General features: G+C 41.3%; 2 protein-coding genes across 2 annotated transcripts in view; one reads left to right on the forward strand and one right to left on the reverse strand.

The window, feature by feature from the left end:
* Nucleotides 1-17,917, reverse strand: part of LOC147256181 (E3 ubiquitin/ISG15 ligase TRIM25) — a 29,750-nt gene that overhangs the window by 5,801 nt on the left and 6,032 nt on the right. Inside the window, exon 2 of the mRNA XM_086214086.1 lies at nucleotides 1,218-1,955. Coding sequence (XP_086070212.1) covers nucleotides 1,218-1,838 — 621 coding nt within the window. The 5' untranslated portion in view covers nucleotides 1,839-1,955. The remainder of the gene's footprint in view (nucleotides 1-1,217; nucleotides 1,956-17,917) is intronic.
* LOC147256182 (uncharacterized) lies at nucleotides 5,736-9,355 on the forward strand. Its single transcript, XM_086214087.1, has 5 exons — nucleotides 5,736-5,946; nucleotides 6,441-6,494; nucleotides 7,493-7,541; nucleotides 7,715-7,746; nucleotides 7,840-9,355. The coding sequence occupies exons 1-5, from the start codon at nucleotides 5,928-5,930 to the stop codon at nucleotides 8,880-8,882; spliced, it is 1,197 nt and encodes a 398-aa protein (XP_086070213.1). The 5' UTR covers nucleotides 5,736-5,927; the 3' UTR covers nucleotides 8,883-9,355.

Raw genomic sequence — 17,917 nt, forward strand, 5'->3', positions numbered from 1 at the left:
TGAACAATTGCATACTAAAAATAAAGCATGTTTTTCAAATATATAAATATAATATTATATACAAATATAATATTTGAATATATATATTCTATATGTGAGTGTGTGTGTGTGTGTGTGTGTGTGTGTGATTAAAGATTAAAACAGTCTGATTTGTTAGTGAGTTAGTTAGTTATGGCGTTTTAATGGACCTTGATCTTCAAAAATAATGAGACACATTTGACAGATTTAAGTTCAATTGAGGAATGGTGGAAAAAAAGGTTAGCGTGATATTTAAGTCGGGCGGCACGGTGGTGTAGTGGTTAGCTCTGTTGCCTCATAGCAAGAAGGTTGCTGGCTCCAGCACGGGATCTTTCTGTGTGGAGTCTCCATGTTCTCCCTGTTCCTGTGTGGGTTCTCTCTGGTACTCCAGCTTCCTCCCACAGTCCAAAGACATCAAGAGGGGACGAGGCTGATTGATACTCTAAATTGACCGTAGGCGTGACTGTGAGAGTGAATGGTTGTCTGTCTACATCTACACCCTGCCTCTCACCTGAAGGCTGCTGGAATAGGGTCCAGCCCCCCCACGTCCAGGGATAGGATAAGAGGATAAGTGGTAGAAAATCAATGGATATATATATATTTTTTTTTTTTTTTTTTTTTACATAATTATTTTGATAAATAAAGAGAACAGTTGTTCCTGTTTTCCTCCGTACAGATAATTTCACATTCACACTCTAAATAAATCCCTGCAACACCTTGAGGAGACGGCTTCAACTTTGACTTGAATGTCCACTGGGACTCAAAATAAATTAAAGCATTTACTCAAGGTCACATTGACCTATGGCAATGTGGTGTTTGTAGTTTCTTACTGGGTCGGCCCTGATGTGCATGACTACAAACTAAACCAACAGATCTGACCAATATACAAGCATAGGGGTTGCTGTTGATGGTACAAATATGCGACGTGTGTCAGTCTCATGCGAGGACTCATCAGAACTTACAAAGTATTAGGAAGTCTCTTTCACAAGCACAAACACAACTCGAGGATATAAAATGATCTTTTCTTGTTTTTTAAATTTTAAAAGATACTGAAAAGCATCAGCAAATAGTTTCCAGTTTGTGTCCAGCGACACCATTCACTCTGTGTGTGTGTGTGTGTGTGTGTGTGTGTGTGTGTGTAGTTTCCTACTGGGTTGGCCCTGATGTGGACGACTACAAACTAAACCAACAGATCTGACCTTGCTACGGTCCTCCAAGGCGCGTCTCATCTCCTCTTTGGCCACGCTGAAGGTTAGAACATCGTGGTTCTGGTGAAAGCCTTCCATCAGACACCCAGCACACAGCAAGGTCATGTCGCTGGAGCAGAAGTATCGGAGGAGACGCTTGTGGATTTCACAACTTTGCCCCCCCAACTCATTCAGCGGGTCCGACAGGGTGTGGTTCCTGAACGACTCCTTCTCATGGTGTCTCTGGAGGTGCCTGGAGCAAAGCGACACCTCACACTTCAGGCAGGTCTTCACAGCCACCGAGTGCTCATCGATACACTGGTCACAGAGAACATCCACCACCATCTGTGGCGCCTGCTTCTGCTTGTCCATCAGTGATGAGGTTGCAATGTAACTTTCGATGATGCTGCAGAGTTTGAAGTTTTTCTGCAGGGTTTCCATGCCCTGAAACTCCTCGCGACACTCTGGACAACGGGGAGGCATGTTTTTCTCCACCGTGTCTGCAGTCTTGAGGATACAGGCTCGACAGTAGTTGTGGCCACAGGGTAGAACCACCGGATCAGAGTAGAGCTGAAGGCAAATCGCACAACTCAGCTCGTAGGCCAGCAGCTCCTCTGGTTTAGACAAAGACATGACGGCGGTTCTCTTCCTATTCTTTATTTCTCTTCCAGTGCCACTCTTCTCATCCTGCGTCACTCAAAAGTCTCTCTCGTCTCCTCTCCCACTCAGACTCCTGGTCCCAAGAAGAGTCTACACAAGGAAATACAAGCAGAGAACCTTTACCTCTCTAACAAAGGCAGGAGGTGTTTCCATCGGTGTCTGCAGAACAGCATTCTTGTCTGAAAGGCAGCCCGCTGTGCTTCCAGGAAATTAGGTTGATAATAAGCATAGGGGTTGCTGTTGATGGTACAAATATGCAACGTGTGTCAGTCTCATGTGAGGACTCTTTAGAACCTACAAGGAATGAGGAACTCTCTTTCACAAACACAAACACAACTCGAGGATATAAAATGATCTTTTCTTGTTTTTTTGTTGTTCTAAAACGTACTGAAAAGCAACCAGCAAACAGCTTCCAGCGTGTGTCCTGCGGCACCACTCACTGTCTCCATGCGTGTGTGTCTGGAGTGTGTTTGTGCGTAGCTCGTTGGACACACAGTAAATGTGGGAACCTGGTTTTGTACAAACAGTAAAATCACATGTGCAGACTCATGTTGACAGTGAACACCCGACGCTGTTGCCTCTCAGCGGAAATGTTGGTTCAGGGACTTAATGATAGACTGTTTTTCTTTTAATTAAAACACTTGTAAACCTTTTAGAGCTGTTATTCAACAGCAAAATCTGTTAAATCCTCTTTTTTAGATTAGATGATTTGAGTGCATTCGACCAAATTCTTTCCTGGTCAACATACTGTATATCTGTGTTTTATTTTTAGTTTTGTTCATCTGCATAAGAAAGCTTGAATACATTAAACACTTACAAATATTAGGTAACACTCACAGGTGCATTAATAATAATGCTGAATAAACCATTGCTTCATATCGTAATCTGATAATTCTGGTTTGAGATCTAATTTTAGAGTTTTTGTATTCCTAAGCGCTACCTAGTGTAACAGCCATGTGTTGCTCACTTTCTGAAAATGTCACAGAGAGTAGATGTTAATTATTAGTTACCACTTCCATGAGCGTAATGAATAAGCAGTAATTAAGTGGTGCCAATCATTGTTTAATTATGGATACCAGTGTGCGTGTATAATTGGCACAACTACATGCTTGACCCAAAACCTGACACTAAACACTTTATTGTCATTAGTAGAAGTTATGAGGTCATTAATGCAAAGAAGTAATTAGTTGTTGAAGTGAAATATGAAAAACCACATACTTACATGACTGAATAGCAACCCACCGCTCATATTCATGCACCGTAACAGGAAAAGTATCCTGAAGTAGGAAAAGTACATGATGAGCTGCCTTTGGTGGAAGTATTTTTACTTAAGTACAGTCCTTTGTACAAGTACAGTAGAAAAGTCCTTGAGTACAATCACAATCTTTACTTAACTACGTTATGTGTATTTCAGGGGGCTTTGAACTTTTACTCCATCACATTTCAATTGAAGTATTGTACTTTAAAGTACAATATTTTAATATTTTTCTTTGGTGAGGGGGAGGCAGAGGCTAAAAGCTGCTAATCTAGTCGTACAAAGGTTAAACCTTTATTTGTGTCACCTGCTATAATCTGGCTAGTAATGTTCTGAATTTTTGAGGAATTTAACTGGACTGAGATAAAATCAACGATAAGACAGGCGTCCTCGTTCAGCTCCTAAACTTCCTCTTTAATCTTAGACTAAAATCCGTTACAGTTTGTAACTCATAGTAGCCATTTTTATTCCTCGTGCTCGTCGCGATAAGAGGACAGAAATCATTTTTTGCTCCAATCTGAAGCTCCACCTGTCCCTGTTTTTGCTTCAAGTCAGCATAAAATCTCGTTTTTAATTTAGTTTCTCAACTTTGCTATGGGTTTTTTTTTTTGTAAAAGGGAACACACAAATACGTATCCCCCCCATGACCACGCATCCCTAAGAGAGAAAAAAAATAGTAATACACAATCTCACACATCTCAAAAGACACATATTCAGTAAGAATTAATTTACAGATAAAAATAAATATGGGTGCATACCCCTTTTAGAGAACAAGAGCAGGCTCATCCACAAAAACGAGTTATTAACACGTGACCCATTCCTTGTTGTGACACTACAAAAAAAAATAAATTAAAAAACAGGAAGTTGATGCAACTAAATGTGAATTCTTTGAAAGCCACCAGACATCTATAACTTCTATTCATACAAAGTCTTTAAACCTTCATTTGACTCATCGGTTTGATGAGCAGCAAACAGCTCTGGCTGGATCCGTTCATGTCCCAGGTTGTTTTGGGTGGCCTTGCGTCTGCGTCAGTTCCTCCTGGAGCAGCTGATCATCTGGTCCAGTTCTCCCCTGCCCATCTCTCCTGATTCCTGTGACCTCATAAGGGGCCCCAGTCAAGAATCAGGTTCTGTATCACAGGTCTCAAGGTCCAAGTCTGTATCATCTTTGCACAATAGATTGCGCTCCCCTCGCAGGGCCGTGCAAGGTTGTTCATTTATTAACCACCGGGTGGCACTGTGCGCACTTCTGCAGTAGAGACTTCAACGTCCTGGTGTGTTCACATTAAAACAATATTAGGAGGAGTTGAGGGATCAGAATTATGTCTATCATAAAGATGTGCAGTCATAAATCCCATAAATGAGGCGGGGTTAAAGCGATACTTCAAGAACTCCCAAACAGATGTCTCAAGCTCCCTGAGTCACCCCGCTTTCCTCCTGCATGGCTTCAACATAACTGTTCACAACTCTGACTTGGATGTTGATGTAAGCATCATTTAGTGTTTCCAACTCTAATAATACATGAACACAACTAGTACTACTACTGAACGATACAGGTCATTGTCACAACCCACCCAGGATACGCTAGGACGACTGAGAATGACAGCATGACCTGATGGGCTACCCTGAGTTTGTGGTTAGTCGCTGAGGTTAGAAGAGAAAGTAGAAGTTTCAAAGTTTTGCATGCCCTTCGCCAACCGATCATCAGATTGCCAACGAGCAAAGAAAAAATATCTACCTTACTCTACGATACTACTACTTCAAGTTTAAAACATCCAAAAAAAAATGTACACTGAACATTAAGACAATGTAAACTGGCAGCACCTGGTTAGGATCAGGGAAAGAAATCATTTTCGTTCTCACAGTCCTGTCTACACATAAAACACTGCTATTGTATATTTCTGTATGAAGAACAGATGCCTTTAATATTCCTGTTTCTCTGGCCGTGTTATGTCTCATTGTTGCTGGCTAGCTCAACTGTGGTGCTGCGTACTTTTCCTTTCTATTTGCTTTTTCGATAGCGGCACGTGTGTCAAGGTGTGTTTTGTGGTCAACAATCCCATGTAAAAATGATTGCATTTATACAAGTGTGTGCGTATGGATTCATTTCACCGAAAGACATTGAACACAAAGGTTTGTTTTTTTTAGAAAGTCTCTGAAAATTAAAGCATTTTTATTTGAAAATGTTCATGTTTGTTGTTAATGTCATTATCAGTTAAGAAAAGTACTGTATGTATATTTATATATATAAATATATAAAATATTTATGTGTATGTATATGTATTTACAAATCTATATATACAGTACATGTATATATGTATTTATACACACATACAAATATACACACACACACACACACACAAATATATACTGTATGTGTGTGTGTGTGTGACTTGTAATGATGTGAAGACAGCCTGATAGGAAGGAACTGCCATTATCAAGCATGGACAAGTTTTTCTGTGTCTTTTGGAGAGAAGATGTTTTCTAATCTTAGGAGATGAAGAACTCGTTTTAAGGGGGGCGGTGCTCTGGTGCGGATGGGCAAGCGTAAATGGGGCATTCCCATTCAGACAAATCTACACTCACAAATCGTGTCTACTTCCAGGTCAGGTTGGGACATGTTTTTTGGATGAATCAGAGGTGTGGGAGTTATCTTTCTCTTCCTTTGCCTCTTGGTAACCAGTTTTACCGAACTTAACCATAGTTCACCACGCTGAAGGACTAAGAAGCAGTGCCAAGTGTCGGATTTTCACAGAAATTTGAAGAACGGACACAGGTCATAAAAGGAGAGGGACTTGAAGACAGATATGAACCCATCAGGCACTGGTGAGCTTCCTTTAAGTATTAACAACCTACTAGATTTGGGTCCCTCTGAGTTTTTTTTATCGATTAAACATATAAGAATAAGAGAGAATAATTCTAAAGTCCATTCTCTGCTTCAATGGCAATTTTAAGATCTTTACACATTTCTTGTCGGCACCCTGAAAAGACAGATTTGTTTGTAGTTTTTACCGCAATGAATTGTTACTCAATAATGTAAATGTAAAGGTTTACTGTTGAGTACTGTGTGGACTGTATAATCACAGTGTTCTCCGGAAGTTGCTGACATCAGGCAGTTTTAAAGTTGATTTGTAGTCCACAAGTAAATGTATTACCAGGAAACAAAACTGAAACTACATTTCCAGCCTGAGTCATGCATGCTGGCGGGATTGTCAGAGTACTTTTGATGTGTGGGAGAGAAGGAGGGTGTGGAGACACTCGCGCTGAAAAAGATTACAATCTCATACATTTATACGGTGTAAAATTTGATTTTTTGTCAGAGGCCATGGCAGAAGATATAGGACACAGTGGGACCCCTGCTGAGAAAGGGAAAGGTAAGAGTCACAGAGACAGAGAATTTAACATGCTTGAAAAGTAGAGAGGCTGACAACAGGCACCTTAAAAGTTGGCTTGTAGTCAAAAATGCTCCGACAAAAAGAGGAATCTCTTATCATACATTACAAATGATAGCCAGCTTTATTATATTATCGAAAACAAAGTTAAGGCTCATCCATTCTCCAGTACGTCCCCAAGTAGCTGCTGATCGTGATGAAAGTTGTAGGCCAACCTGGAAGTTAGCATGATCACCATAAGTCCCGTCGACAAAGGCGTGTGGGAGTTAAGATTTGGTTCAATTCCCAGAACTGTACCACAAAACTGTACGATAAAAGTTTTTAAAATGTGACATTTTGATGGAGCACTCGGGCGCCACCAGTCGGTCAAAAATTCCAAGCAAGAGTTCTATGCACTCGAACATCCATTCCTGGAATACTGGATTCCCCTCAACGTTCGCTCAAGTTTTTGTCCATTCTTTCCCCTTTAGTTCAAATGTGACTGATTTTATTTTTGGTGCATAATATCTACCAAACCACCCGAGTCATTCATAACAATAAACCAGCCAACAACTAGATCGCCCCTGAAGGCATCATTTAAAACATTTGCAAACAGCATCCTCCTTTTTTTTTTTTTTCTTTAAAACATTCTGCTTCATAAAAAGCCCTTTTCTTACTATCTTACTAGTACATTTTTTATTACTGTTGCGAATGATGACCTCATTCACAGAGGTCCTGGTTTCGGTGGTATTAGTTTAAGTTACAAGCGCGACATCTCAGAGGGTGGAAGGAATCAGTCAGGTGACATTAATGTAGTATTTGTACATATGAACACCCTGATCCCTCGATCATTATCATTATTGTAAGGGCCTGAGCCCGGAGGTACTCCGGGGCGATGACCCTATTATTGTTATTATGTTTGCCCGACACACTCGCCACTTCAAAAGTTAATTTTTATGATTATTATTGCTGCTTCATTATTAAGTCTTCTCTTTCACCAGAGTTTCCACAGAAGCCCGCAGCTGAAAACGATCAGAGCGAGGACGACAGGTGAAGTGGAAGCAATGAGTACTCACATTAATAATAAATACAGTATGCCGTTTATATAGTTACACAGTATCTGAAACAAATATTTCCTGTTATGCTTTTTAATGAACGAGGCAAAAACAGTGTTTGGTTTCTTACTGAGCGTAACAAAATCCCTCTCATTTCTTGTGTGACAGACGACCGTACATACCCCCCTGCTTCTTGTCTGGTAGGTTCAACATATCTTAGTCTGTCTTAACAGTAAAACTGTACGATGAGGCATATACACTCTGTCCAGTCAAACTTGTCCATTTGCTTTCAGACTCAGCATCAGCCATTTCCAGCTTTTGCATTGGTGTGCTGGTGGGAGCTCCGGGAGGACTACTGCTGGGAGGAGTAGCCAGCTCTTTGCGTCAGCCCCTGGAGCTTCTGATCAAGGACCACAAACTGTCTGCTAATGGAGCTAAATACACAGTACTCTACATAATGTCTGCAAATGTGCATGGCGTTTTCTCTTCCGCCCTCTCATTATTTTTAGCCTTCATTATTGGATTGATAACGTACGCTCAGCTGACTCATAATCACAGTGAAAAAGCATGGGGGGAGGTGCTGGGTTTGACCGGGTCGGTGAGTCTGATGGTTCTCACTGTAACTGGATGTTCATGTGGTTTCTTATTACAATATTTTCTTGAAATGTCTTTAAAAATTTGTATTTTTATGTTGCTTATGACCACCCTTGCAGCAGCATTTGTGTTTTGGACGGTTACTGAGTACTTGACTCATCATCATTTTCCTCTTAGATTTTATTTATTAACTGCTTTTTGTGCACAATCAGCAGGATTAATTACATGTGCATTAAGTTGGTTGTTAAAATATTTCCATAATGATGAGAGTGGAGCAACCAGTGCTATATTGGAGTATTTATTTTTTGTCACTTTTACTCCTGTCTTGTTGCTGGCAGCTGTAGGAAAGTTTTTCTTTGTGTCGCTGCAACCTGGTGGCGAACCTTCGTTCAGTGGTGCAGCTGCTGCTGCAGTTGCTGCTGCAGCTGGAGGTGGAGCTGTTCTAGGTGCAGCTGCTAAGGTAGATCTTACTTGGCTGGGTCCAGGACCCATTATTGGAGCCGTAATAGGGGTGGGAGGGGCAGTGGGTGTAGCCCTTACTGCTGCTGAGGCAAGAGTACAAACGTATGGAGCTGCAGGAAAGCTGGGGTTGGCAGCAGGGGCAGCTGCAGGGGCTTTTCTGGCTTCACACAATGAGCTGCCGCGAAGTTTCGTGGCTGCGGCTGCAACCCTCACCATATTACTACCTGTTGCTTTTTCTAGAATGGCGTCTAAACTTATGTCTTACCTTAATGAGAGTTAACGTTAACTGACTTAATTTTTTCACAAAAAAGTGGTGCGCATGATGTAATTTCTTTCATCGAGTCTGCATTTGTTTGCTTTGTCCACTGTGACTTCATCCACTTGTCCAACTCGGAGCCCGCCGGGCTCACCTACTTTACCTAAAGTGGTGGCTTGTTTTAGGTTGTGTAATTTATGCATATTTTCGAATTGTTGTTACGAATCATTAACGATGATTTCTCCCTTACCACGATTTAATTGAACGATTGCTATAACAACGTGTTTTAAAGGGTTGCGGTTTTTAGGACGTCTGTGTTTAGATTTTGATGTTCTAAGTAAATCAGAAATAAAGTTGCATATTCAAAACTTCTCCTCCGATGTTTTAATAATGACCAAGCAGTTTTAGGGTGGGGATTAGTGTGACCCTTTTATATGGTTGATGATACACAGGTGAGGTAATGATGAATCCATCATCATCAAAAGAAATATCCATGATTGTACTTATATCACTATGTTAATTCATACGAGTTTCTAAAAAGTTATTTAAGCATTAGTAAGGCTATGAAACTCAATCAATTATCAGTGCGAATACACTCTAACTGTTATAGTAAACAGACATTTTACAATCATGTTTCAAGTAGCTGCAGTTGTTATTTACGCATTATAAAACTGACAAATGAAATAATTCAGGGGAATGGTCTGAGATCGTCCCAGCTGGAGTCCATCGTGTCTTCAGGACTCCTATGAATGATCAGGAAAAGAGAATATTCCTGGAAAAGCGAGTATTTTTCTCACAGAACTTTGGCAGAAGAAATGAGGGTCAAATCAGTTTTTTAGGGAACAAAGCACCTTAATCCACAATGACACTTTTAACAATAAATACGTTTATGCTGGGGTTACACCCCGAGAGTGACACTCGCTGTCAGGCAGGAGTGCCCTGATCACATTCACTCCTAGAAGCTGCCCAGTAACCAGCCCAATTTGCTTGAGCCTTGAGAGATAAACGCCTTGCTCAAGAGCACCTAAGTGGTGGTAATGAGCGCTGTTTCTTCATGTTCCCCACCCACATTTAACATTCAGGTCCAGAGGAGTGAGAACCGGCACCTTGCCTGTCATGAGATCGCTTCTCTAACCCTGAGTTGAAGCAGTGTGGAAACCTGGCATTCTGTGGTGACCGGACTTGTGCTGCTTGTTAGGGGGCGGGGCTACAGCAGGTGAGCTCCCGCTCTGTTCTCTGCTTGGACCAGCTGCAGGAAAGCGACTCTTGTTGCCACTTGCAGCAGAGCTAGCGTGAGAATCCTCACCACTGCTCCTGCATTGAGCTTTGGTGTGGTCCAAAAACACAGATATTTTTACCTGGTTTTCAGGTGGTTGGAGTTGATGTCCTCTCTCTGGTTGTGTGTGTGTGTGTGTGTGTGTGTGTGTGTGTGTGCGCGCACGCATGCGCAATGTACATAGGGGTGGAGTCTTCACAAAAAAAAAAGACAACAGGAGAATTGCAAATCTGTGACCATGCAGATTTAAATGAATGCCCTCTCATAAATGAGATCAAGAACATAATTCTAATTAGTTTATCAAATAAATGAACAGGGTCTTGACCTGTTCATTGGGAAAAGTGACCTTATATGAGCTGTTGGAATGTGGTTCCACAAATACAAATAAAATAAGGTCTTCGCCTGAAGTACCTTCAGGCTCAGGCCCTAATTACCTTGACTATCAGGGGGAGAGCAACATAGGGTGGAATCAAGAATATTGAATATGACACAACTTTTGTACATGATCCATATTCTAGAAATGGTGGACAGTTACCGTTTCACTCTCCAACATATTCATGTAAAATAAACAAATATTTTACCAGGTACAGTAAATGACATCCTTCTGTTTACCCAACGCTGTATGTATTTTCAAGGGTGCATGTGTGTGCTGTGTGTGTATTTATATAAAAGCTCAGCATGTGATAACATTCTTTCGTTTCTCTTAGTGGAAATATTTATGCTAAGTCCTCATCTGAGCGTGCAGTTCAAACAGACGAGGTCCGGTTTTCTTTCCCCTTTTTCCAGATGCCCTGTGCTTTTTGGGAGGGGAAGGGGGGTTGGTGGTCTTCCCATACAGTACAACACAATGCCTTGTGAGTGGGGTTCTGCATTGCCCCTTTACTGTGCCCTGATATGTGTGTTTATATCTGAGCCTGATTTAGCCATTTTCCTTCAAACTGTGGGCTCTGAGGTGTTTATTTTGAGCAATCAGGGAACTGTAATGAAAAGGTGAGCTCCCATTTCTCGGCACGTGAGCCTCGCAGGATCAGAACGAGGCGTCAAAGCACCACCAGCATTGTCAAATCCAGCAGTACTATGATGGAAGTAGGAAACCCTCTGAGAGCGGAGGCCATCACTGCCAGGAGTTTGGTCGAAAACGGGTGGCAACAAGGCAGAGAGTCAGGCCGTGTATACCAGCCTCACAGTACAGTAATGAAAGTAACAAAATAATTACTTTTAATGTCAAAGCACGCAAAGTGTGTGAAATTATTACTTTAAAAGCTAATGCATGCAAAGTGTGTGATTAATGAGCGATTTTATCACGGTTTATCATGAAGTGAGATGATTTTATGATGTGAATTTTTCAAGAAATCTTTTGAACAGGGAAGTGTGACCTTTCAAAGTGTGAACTGCATTTTGCAGGGAGAGCAAAGGGATGTGTGGTGTCAGTTTGAGAAGGCGAGGTAGGCTGCTGTTGTAGTTTTCAAACCCTCAAGGATGAATGTTGCACCGATGACTCTAAATCAATGCAATTCAACATATTCTCATAAAACTTTTGTGAAAATTTATACACAATTATTCTCATTTAAGCCTAAGAGAGTGCAGCAAAACAAGCGATCTGCTACTCTTTTCTAACTACGGTCAGACAGATGCTAATGCACAAGGCTTTTGGCCTTCTTGCTGTAATCTCTATAAACAAAATCTGGATAAGGCAAAGCAAGGGAGAAAATGTTGGGACAGGGAAGCTTCTGGTTTCTGTTTGAGTGATTTTGACCAATTGCATCCGTGTAAATAATCCTCGTGGAGCACAAAAGAGACGGAACACATTGGACCAACATGCAAGGTCAGAAAAATGGCTGTAATCTGATGATTTAAAGGTTCGAAAGACAACTATTTGAATAAGACAAAATACATCCACATAATTTTTTATAAAAAAGGTTCACAATTAAAGGATTTATCAAAAAAGAAATGATAGTAGGCGGCACGGTGGTGCAGTGGTCAGCACTGTCACAGCAAGAAGGTTCCAGGTTCGAGTCCTGGCTCGGACACAGGATCTTTCAGTGTGGAGTCTCCATGTTCTCCCTGTTCCTGTGTGGGTTCTCTCTGGTACTCCAGCTTCCTCCCACAGTCCAAAGACATCAAGAGGGGACGAGGCTGATTGATACTCTAAATTGACTGTAGGTGTGACTGTGAGAGTGAATGGTTGTCTGTCTCTATGTGTTGGCCCTGTGATGCACTAGCGACCTGTCGAAGGTGAACCCCGCCTCTCACCTGAAGGCTGCAGGGATAGGCTCCAGCCCCCCGCGACCCTTAACAGGATAAGCAGAAGAAAATGGATGGAAATATAGTAATTTCCTTCTTGCCGTGAGGCGACAGTGCTAACCACTGCACCACCGTGCTGCCAGTTTGCTCAAACAGTGTTTTAAAATTACAGTAGAGCTATCCCATTGAGTGAGTGACTGTGATTCCCAGATAACTTACTCTTACAACCTGATATACAACTAATATTATCTAGGAGGAGTTGTAGTTTTGGTATAGATTCTACTGGCCTTGATAAATATAATGACAAGCCATCCGCGTAAAGTGAAACTTTCTGAGATTTGTCCCCCTGGGAGATACCCTTAATGCCCTCTTCTGCCCTAAGAGCTATAGCAAGGGGCTCTGTTGCCAGGTCAAACAGGTAGGGAGAGAGACAACAACCCCGTCTGCAGCCACTGTGAGGCCAAAAATAGTCCTTTTTGCCCGCACTGCAGCTGCTGACAAGCAATATAATATTTTGATCCATGATAGAAATGATGAATCAAATCAAATTTCTTTCAAGAGCAGCAAATAGGTATTGCCATTTGACACGGTTGAAAGCCTTCTCAGCATATAGGGAAATAATCTGTCGAATGTGGCATATACAGTATATTTAGAAAGCAGCGCATGTTGTAGTAGGACTGTCTATCTGGTATAAAGCCAGTTTGGTCAGGGTTAACAACTGCTGGGACAGCAGTTTCAATATGGGTAGCCACAATTTTTGTTAGGATCTTGTATTCACAATTCAACAAGCTTACTGGGAGACAAAAGCCACACACCAAGGGATCTTTAACCTTTTAAAGTAACACTGATATATAGCCTGCGTCATGGTTTGGGGTAGTTCCCCTTGGTTTAAAAATCTCCTGATATAGTAGTTTAAGTATCTGTGCCAATTTAGTTGCAAATTCTTTATCTAACTCAAGCGGGAAGCCATCTGGGCCTGGTGCTTTACTGGACTGCATAGATCTAATTACTTTTATTTGTGCTCGTTTTCAGATGTAATTTCTAGAATTGTCAAGGCATCCAGAAATTGAGAAACAACGGATCGTTGGGCGTCTCTGAGCTATAAAGAAGAGTATAGAATTGTTTGAAATGGTTATTATGTCATTCGGGTTGATGATGTCTTCCCCCGAAGCTGTACCGACTCCTGGGATAGTGTTGTTAGCTATGGACTGTCTAGTTTGATGAGCTAAAAGTTGTCTGTGAATGTCTGTTAAGAACAACTTAAGAAACAGCCGTTCAGTTTGTTTGATGTGAAGAGTATCAAATTCTGTTTTTAGTCATAGTTTCTTCTTGTGGAGCTCAGGTGTTGGGGAGTCGGCATCTAGCTGAAAAGCTCTATCAGATGCTGTTTCTATTTCTTACTCTGGTATGCTGAATATGAAACTATCTGGCCCACACAGTAGTTAGTTGCATATCCAGAGTATGATTAATTTCCATGACGACATCTATTTATTGTGAGAGACAACTTTTAAACGAGTCCCTGGTCAGCAAAAGAGGGTCCAACCGCCAAGTACATCGAGGTCTTGAGTAGGCTAGGAAACCAATGTGGAGCTGCACAGGGATGCGGTCAGATATAACAATGGCATCGTAATTGCTCCCTCCAACCATTGGGAGCATTCTGCTATCCGAGAGAAAAAAAAAGATCTATTCTGGAATAAGAGTGGTGCACTGGAGAGAAGTAGTAGTACTGCTTTGTGGTTGGATTACTTTTCCTCCAAGGGTCATCAAGAGCATAAGATTCAATAAAAGAGTGAATGACAGCACGTTTTTGAGATTTGCTATTACTATCAAAATATGGATGCAGTACGCAATTAAAATCTCCCCCCAAATATCAACTGGTGATCATTGAGATCTGGAAGGGCTGCAAAAAAAGCCAGAAAAGAATTGTGGGTTGTCCAAATTTGGTCCGTATATACAAGCCAGTGCCAACCACGTACCATATGTTACGTGTCAATACCACATACCCTCCTCTGGGATCTGAAATAATTAATAGAGGAACAAATGGGATTCCCTTCCTTATCAGGATTGCTGCGCCTCGCGTTCTGCTCCCACTACTTGTCCTATCCAAGCCTTCTGTAGCTTTGCCTCCTCAGTTGGTCAGAGGTGCGTTTCCTGTAAAAACATAGTGCCAGGACACAAAGATTTCAAGTGTGCAAAAACCCTTCTGTTTTAGTGGATTGTGGATTCCCTTTATATTCCAACTCAAAAATGAGCACTGCTCGCATTTCGAGTGTCAGACATATTTCCTAAAACAGAGAAAAATGAAAATGAAGCAAGGAGCCCCACCCACAACCTACAACCAAAAAAAGAGAGCCTTGAGGAATACCAATTCCCCGAAGATTGCATCCCACACTTCTTATGTAACTGAAGAAATAACCATATCCAAACTTTATGTGCCTCAACCAGGGCGAGCAGCAATCAACAAAGATAAACTACCAATGATGAAAAAGAACAACAATACCATGTACATAAATGTCTACATGTTTAAGTTCATATGTAAACAAATGCACCCATATGTCCATTGATTTGTATGCACATCTACACATATAGACACTCTGAGAAACAGCTAAAAAAACCCAACTATTTAAAAATAACTTAAAAAATGGGTACCGCACATCAATCCAACTTTTTAAAGAACATTATCCGAAGGTTCCTGACAGTGAATAAGGCAAATATAGTTAAACACTCACTTTACACCACAGTCTTTTTGTCCGAACCAGCTCTGTACGCTGTTAGTATATCGTCACCAAACCAAGTTCAATGCTAGCGCTATTTAGCTGCTAGCACCGCTTCGCTGCTAGTATCATTTTTTTCTTGATTCCCATTGTACATTGTTCTATGGGCTCAAGTTCACACTGATGTAATCCATGGCTGCAGACGCATCATCAAACCGCTTGTCTTGGCCTGACAGCAGGGTACTTAACCCCTTTTACAATAAATAAATAGTTCTGAGTGACTCATTGCCTACATTGTAAACACTTTCTGAAGCGTTACTTAACAGCTGTGAATGACATATCTAATTTTGCATACACCAGTGCAGGGTCACTATTTGGAAAAATGCAGTGATGTTCAACAACAACATTGGTATCCATTTAGATGAAGTAGGGTACCAGGTTTGCTCAACATTGAGTTAATCTAAGGACATCCTAATACATTAGCTGCACCCCTTCATTTTGCCTAAAAGTAACCCCTCATTGGTTCATAGGAAATTAGGTTGTAAGTCATTTACAACTTGACTAATAATTAATAAGACGTTTCCAATGCAGTTAACGTGCTTGCATGCAACCATTTATAAATCCTTCGAAACAGGAGAATTATGGTAAAGTTGGCCCACAAAAACTCCCTTCATTTCACCACAGAAATTTCTACACTGCTCAAGGTGGTTTTTGTCTTTAAAAAAACAGATTAAATCCACAAGAAAGAAGACAGAAACACCTTTGAGTAAGCTTTGATGTGGCTGAACTGCTGTTTCCACTTCTTCATGGATATTCTCAAACTGTCTCCATGTCCTGTTCTAGCTGGTACTTTGGAAAGAATTAGAACTGCGAAATAATGCCTTGAGATGCGATAGATGACTCTTCTTCAAACATTGGTTTATTCACCCAAAACCAGATTACGTAAACACCTCATCCACATTTTACAACATTTCCGGTTTGCTTAAAATGAAACCTCGACAGGCACATAATTTGTGTCTGTTCGACTTTATACTGATGAGCCAAATCATTAACATCGCTGACAGATATTAAGGATTTGAGGACTTCATCAGGATTCTAATCATCTATTGTCACTGAATCTGTTTGCAGCGGGAGTTGATCTATTTTCGTGATCATTTTGAAGGTCTGTAGTTTGAGCTGGGCTTCACTTGATAGTTTCATCATCCCTTTTATATGAATCAAGGGGACAAAATAACTAGGAACAGATCCAAAATTATTCAGTTACTTCCTGTGCTGAGTTGTGTGTCAGTTACTTCCCGTACTATACTTACTATTAATTGACACATCTGCTCATTAGGATGATAATGCCAATGGTGAGTGCATTTTCTAACAACTTTCATTTGAATAAGGTCAATGTGAGCAAGGATTGGATGACGACGTGGGGTATCGTGACCTTACTCGCATTACCGAAGAGCTTTCTTGGACGCGTGTACACCTTAAACACGCTGGGAAGTCCCATCAGTCTGCTTTAGTGTCCAGGGAGTGTCACAAACGCCCCGCTAAGCTCATTTTTCTGCATCATTATCATGAAAACACTCAAAATATACCGGTTGCAACGTGACAGAAATGATCTCTGGTCAAACGTCAAAGGCTCAACATTTTGGATGTAAAGTGGGTGTGTCTTCAGTCATTAGTTGGACTTTGCTCTGTGGCATGGCAACAGGAGGATTGTAGAATCTCATGTAAACACCTTACTGGGATATTGTCTTCAATACTCAGATTACTGCTATCCACGAAAGCGTAGCTGCAGTCGTGGTGAGCAACATTGGTGCTCATGAGAATGACATCATCGGTGGTCAGACAATAGACATTTCTTTGCTTGTTGTGGACTTGCGCCATCTTTGATTTGACTCAGCGAGAGAAGGAGAGAGAGAGAGGGAGAGAGAGAGAGGGAGAGGAGGGACCCACTTTGAGTTTTTCCACTGCTGTGTCCTCACGCGAAGCACGCCTGTACTAACCCATTCTCATTTAAGCCGTTTCTCTGGAGGGAAGCGTCCTAACTTTGATACCCTAACAATAGGCTCTTCTCTTGTAAAGGTGCGGCTTTGGGCCCACATTGCTGGAGGCTCACCCAGAGTTTTGGGAGTCCGTAGTGGACCTGGACTCGAGGCTTGTTCTGGATGTTCTGTTCAGTAGATGAAAGTAACACAGTGTCTCACAGGCCTTCAGTTATGATCCACAGAACTCATTCTTTCCTTGATTCCGTGATTGGACCTCAGTGCTGCACAGCTGACTTGATGCCAGCTCCTTCCTCCCTGCAGGTCCAGCTGAATCACTGCCAGTAGAATAAAAACATGCCGCTGTTTCACAAAACCCTCTCTTAACACCAAATTCTCTTGTACTGTTCGCTCATTTGTCAAATTATTTCTCCAATTTTTTTTCTTTTTCATAACACAGGAAAACGCTTTTGATGATTTACCAAATACATATTGATCTATTCCGATATATTCCCTTATTTCTTGTCTTTTTTTGCAAAATTATTTCACCAGCAAGCCTCCATTACTCCATCAGGTTGGAATGTTACATGTGAAGAAAATTACATTTTTAAAGCTTCAGACAGAATCACAATCCAGCAGAAAAAATGGGGATGTTCAAGTGGAAACAAAAGCATATGTTAGGCTGTACGTCTTTCCATTTTGTCTTTTGTCTTAACTACAGAAGCTTTCCTTTTTTCACACAGAAAGCAGTTGTAAAGAGTGGAGGCATAGGAGGACAGAGAATCAGAGAGCGAGAGGGGGGGATGGTAAGGGCTTGTTTAGGAGGAAATCTGGAACCTATAAACTTGG

Source organism: Aulostomus chinensis, chromosome 9 (assembly GCF_037954235.1).
Source record: "Aulostomus chinensis isolate RoL2024-O1b breed Wild chromosome 9, RoL_Achi_v1.0, whole genome shotgun sequence".
Lineage (NCBI taxonomy): Eukaryota > Metazoa > Chordata > Actinopteri > Syngnathiformes > Aulostomidae > Aulostomus > Aulostomus chinensis.

Coding starts and splice junctions, on each gene's coding strand:
- LOC147256182 (XM_086214087.1), top strand. Junction 7,542..7,714: donor GATCAGAGCGAGGACGACAG/GTGAAGTGGAAG, acceptor CTTGTGTGACAG/ACGACCGTACATACCCCCCT. Junction 7,747..7,839: donor ACCCCCCTGCTTCTTGTCTG/GTAGGTTCAACA, acceptor ATTTGCTTTCAG/ACTCAGCATCAGCCATTTCC.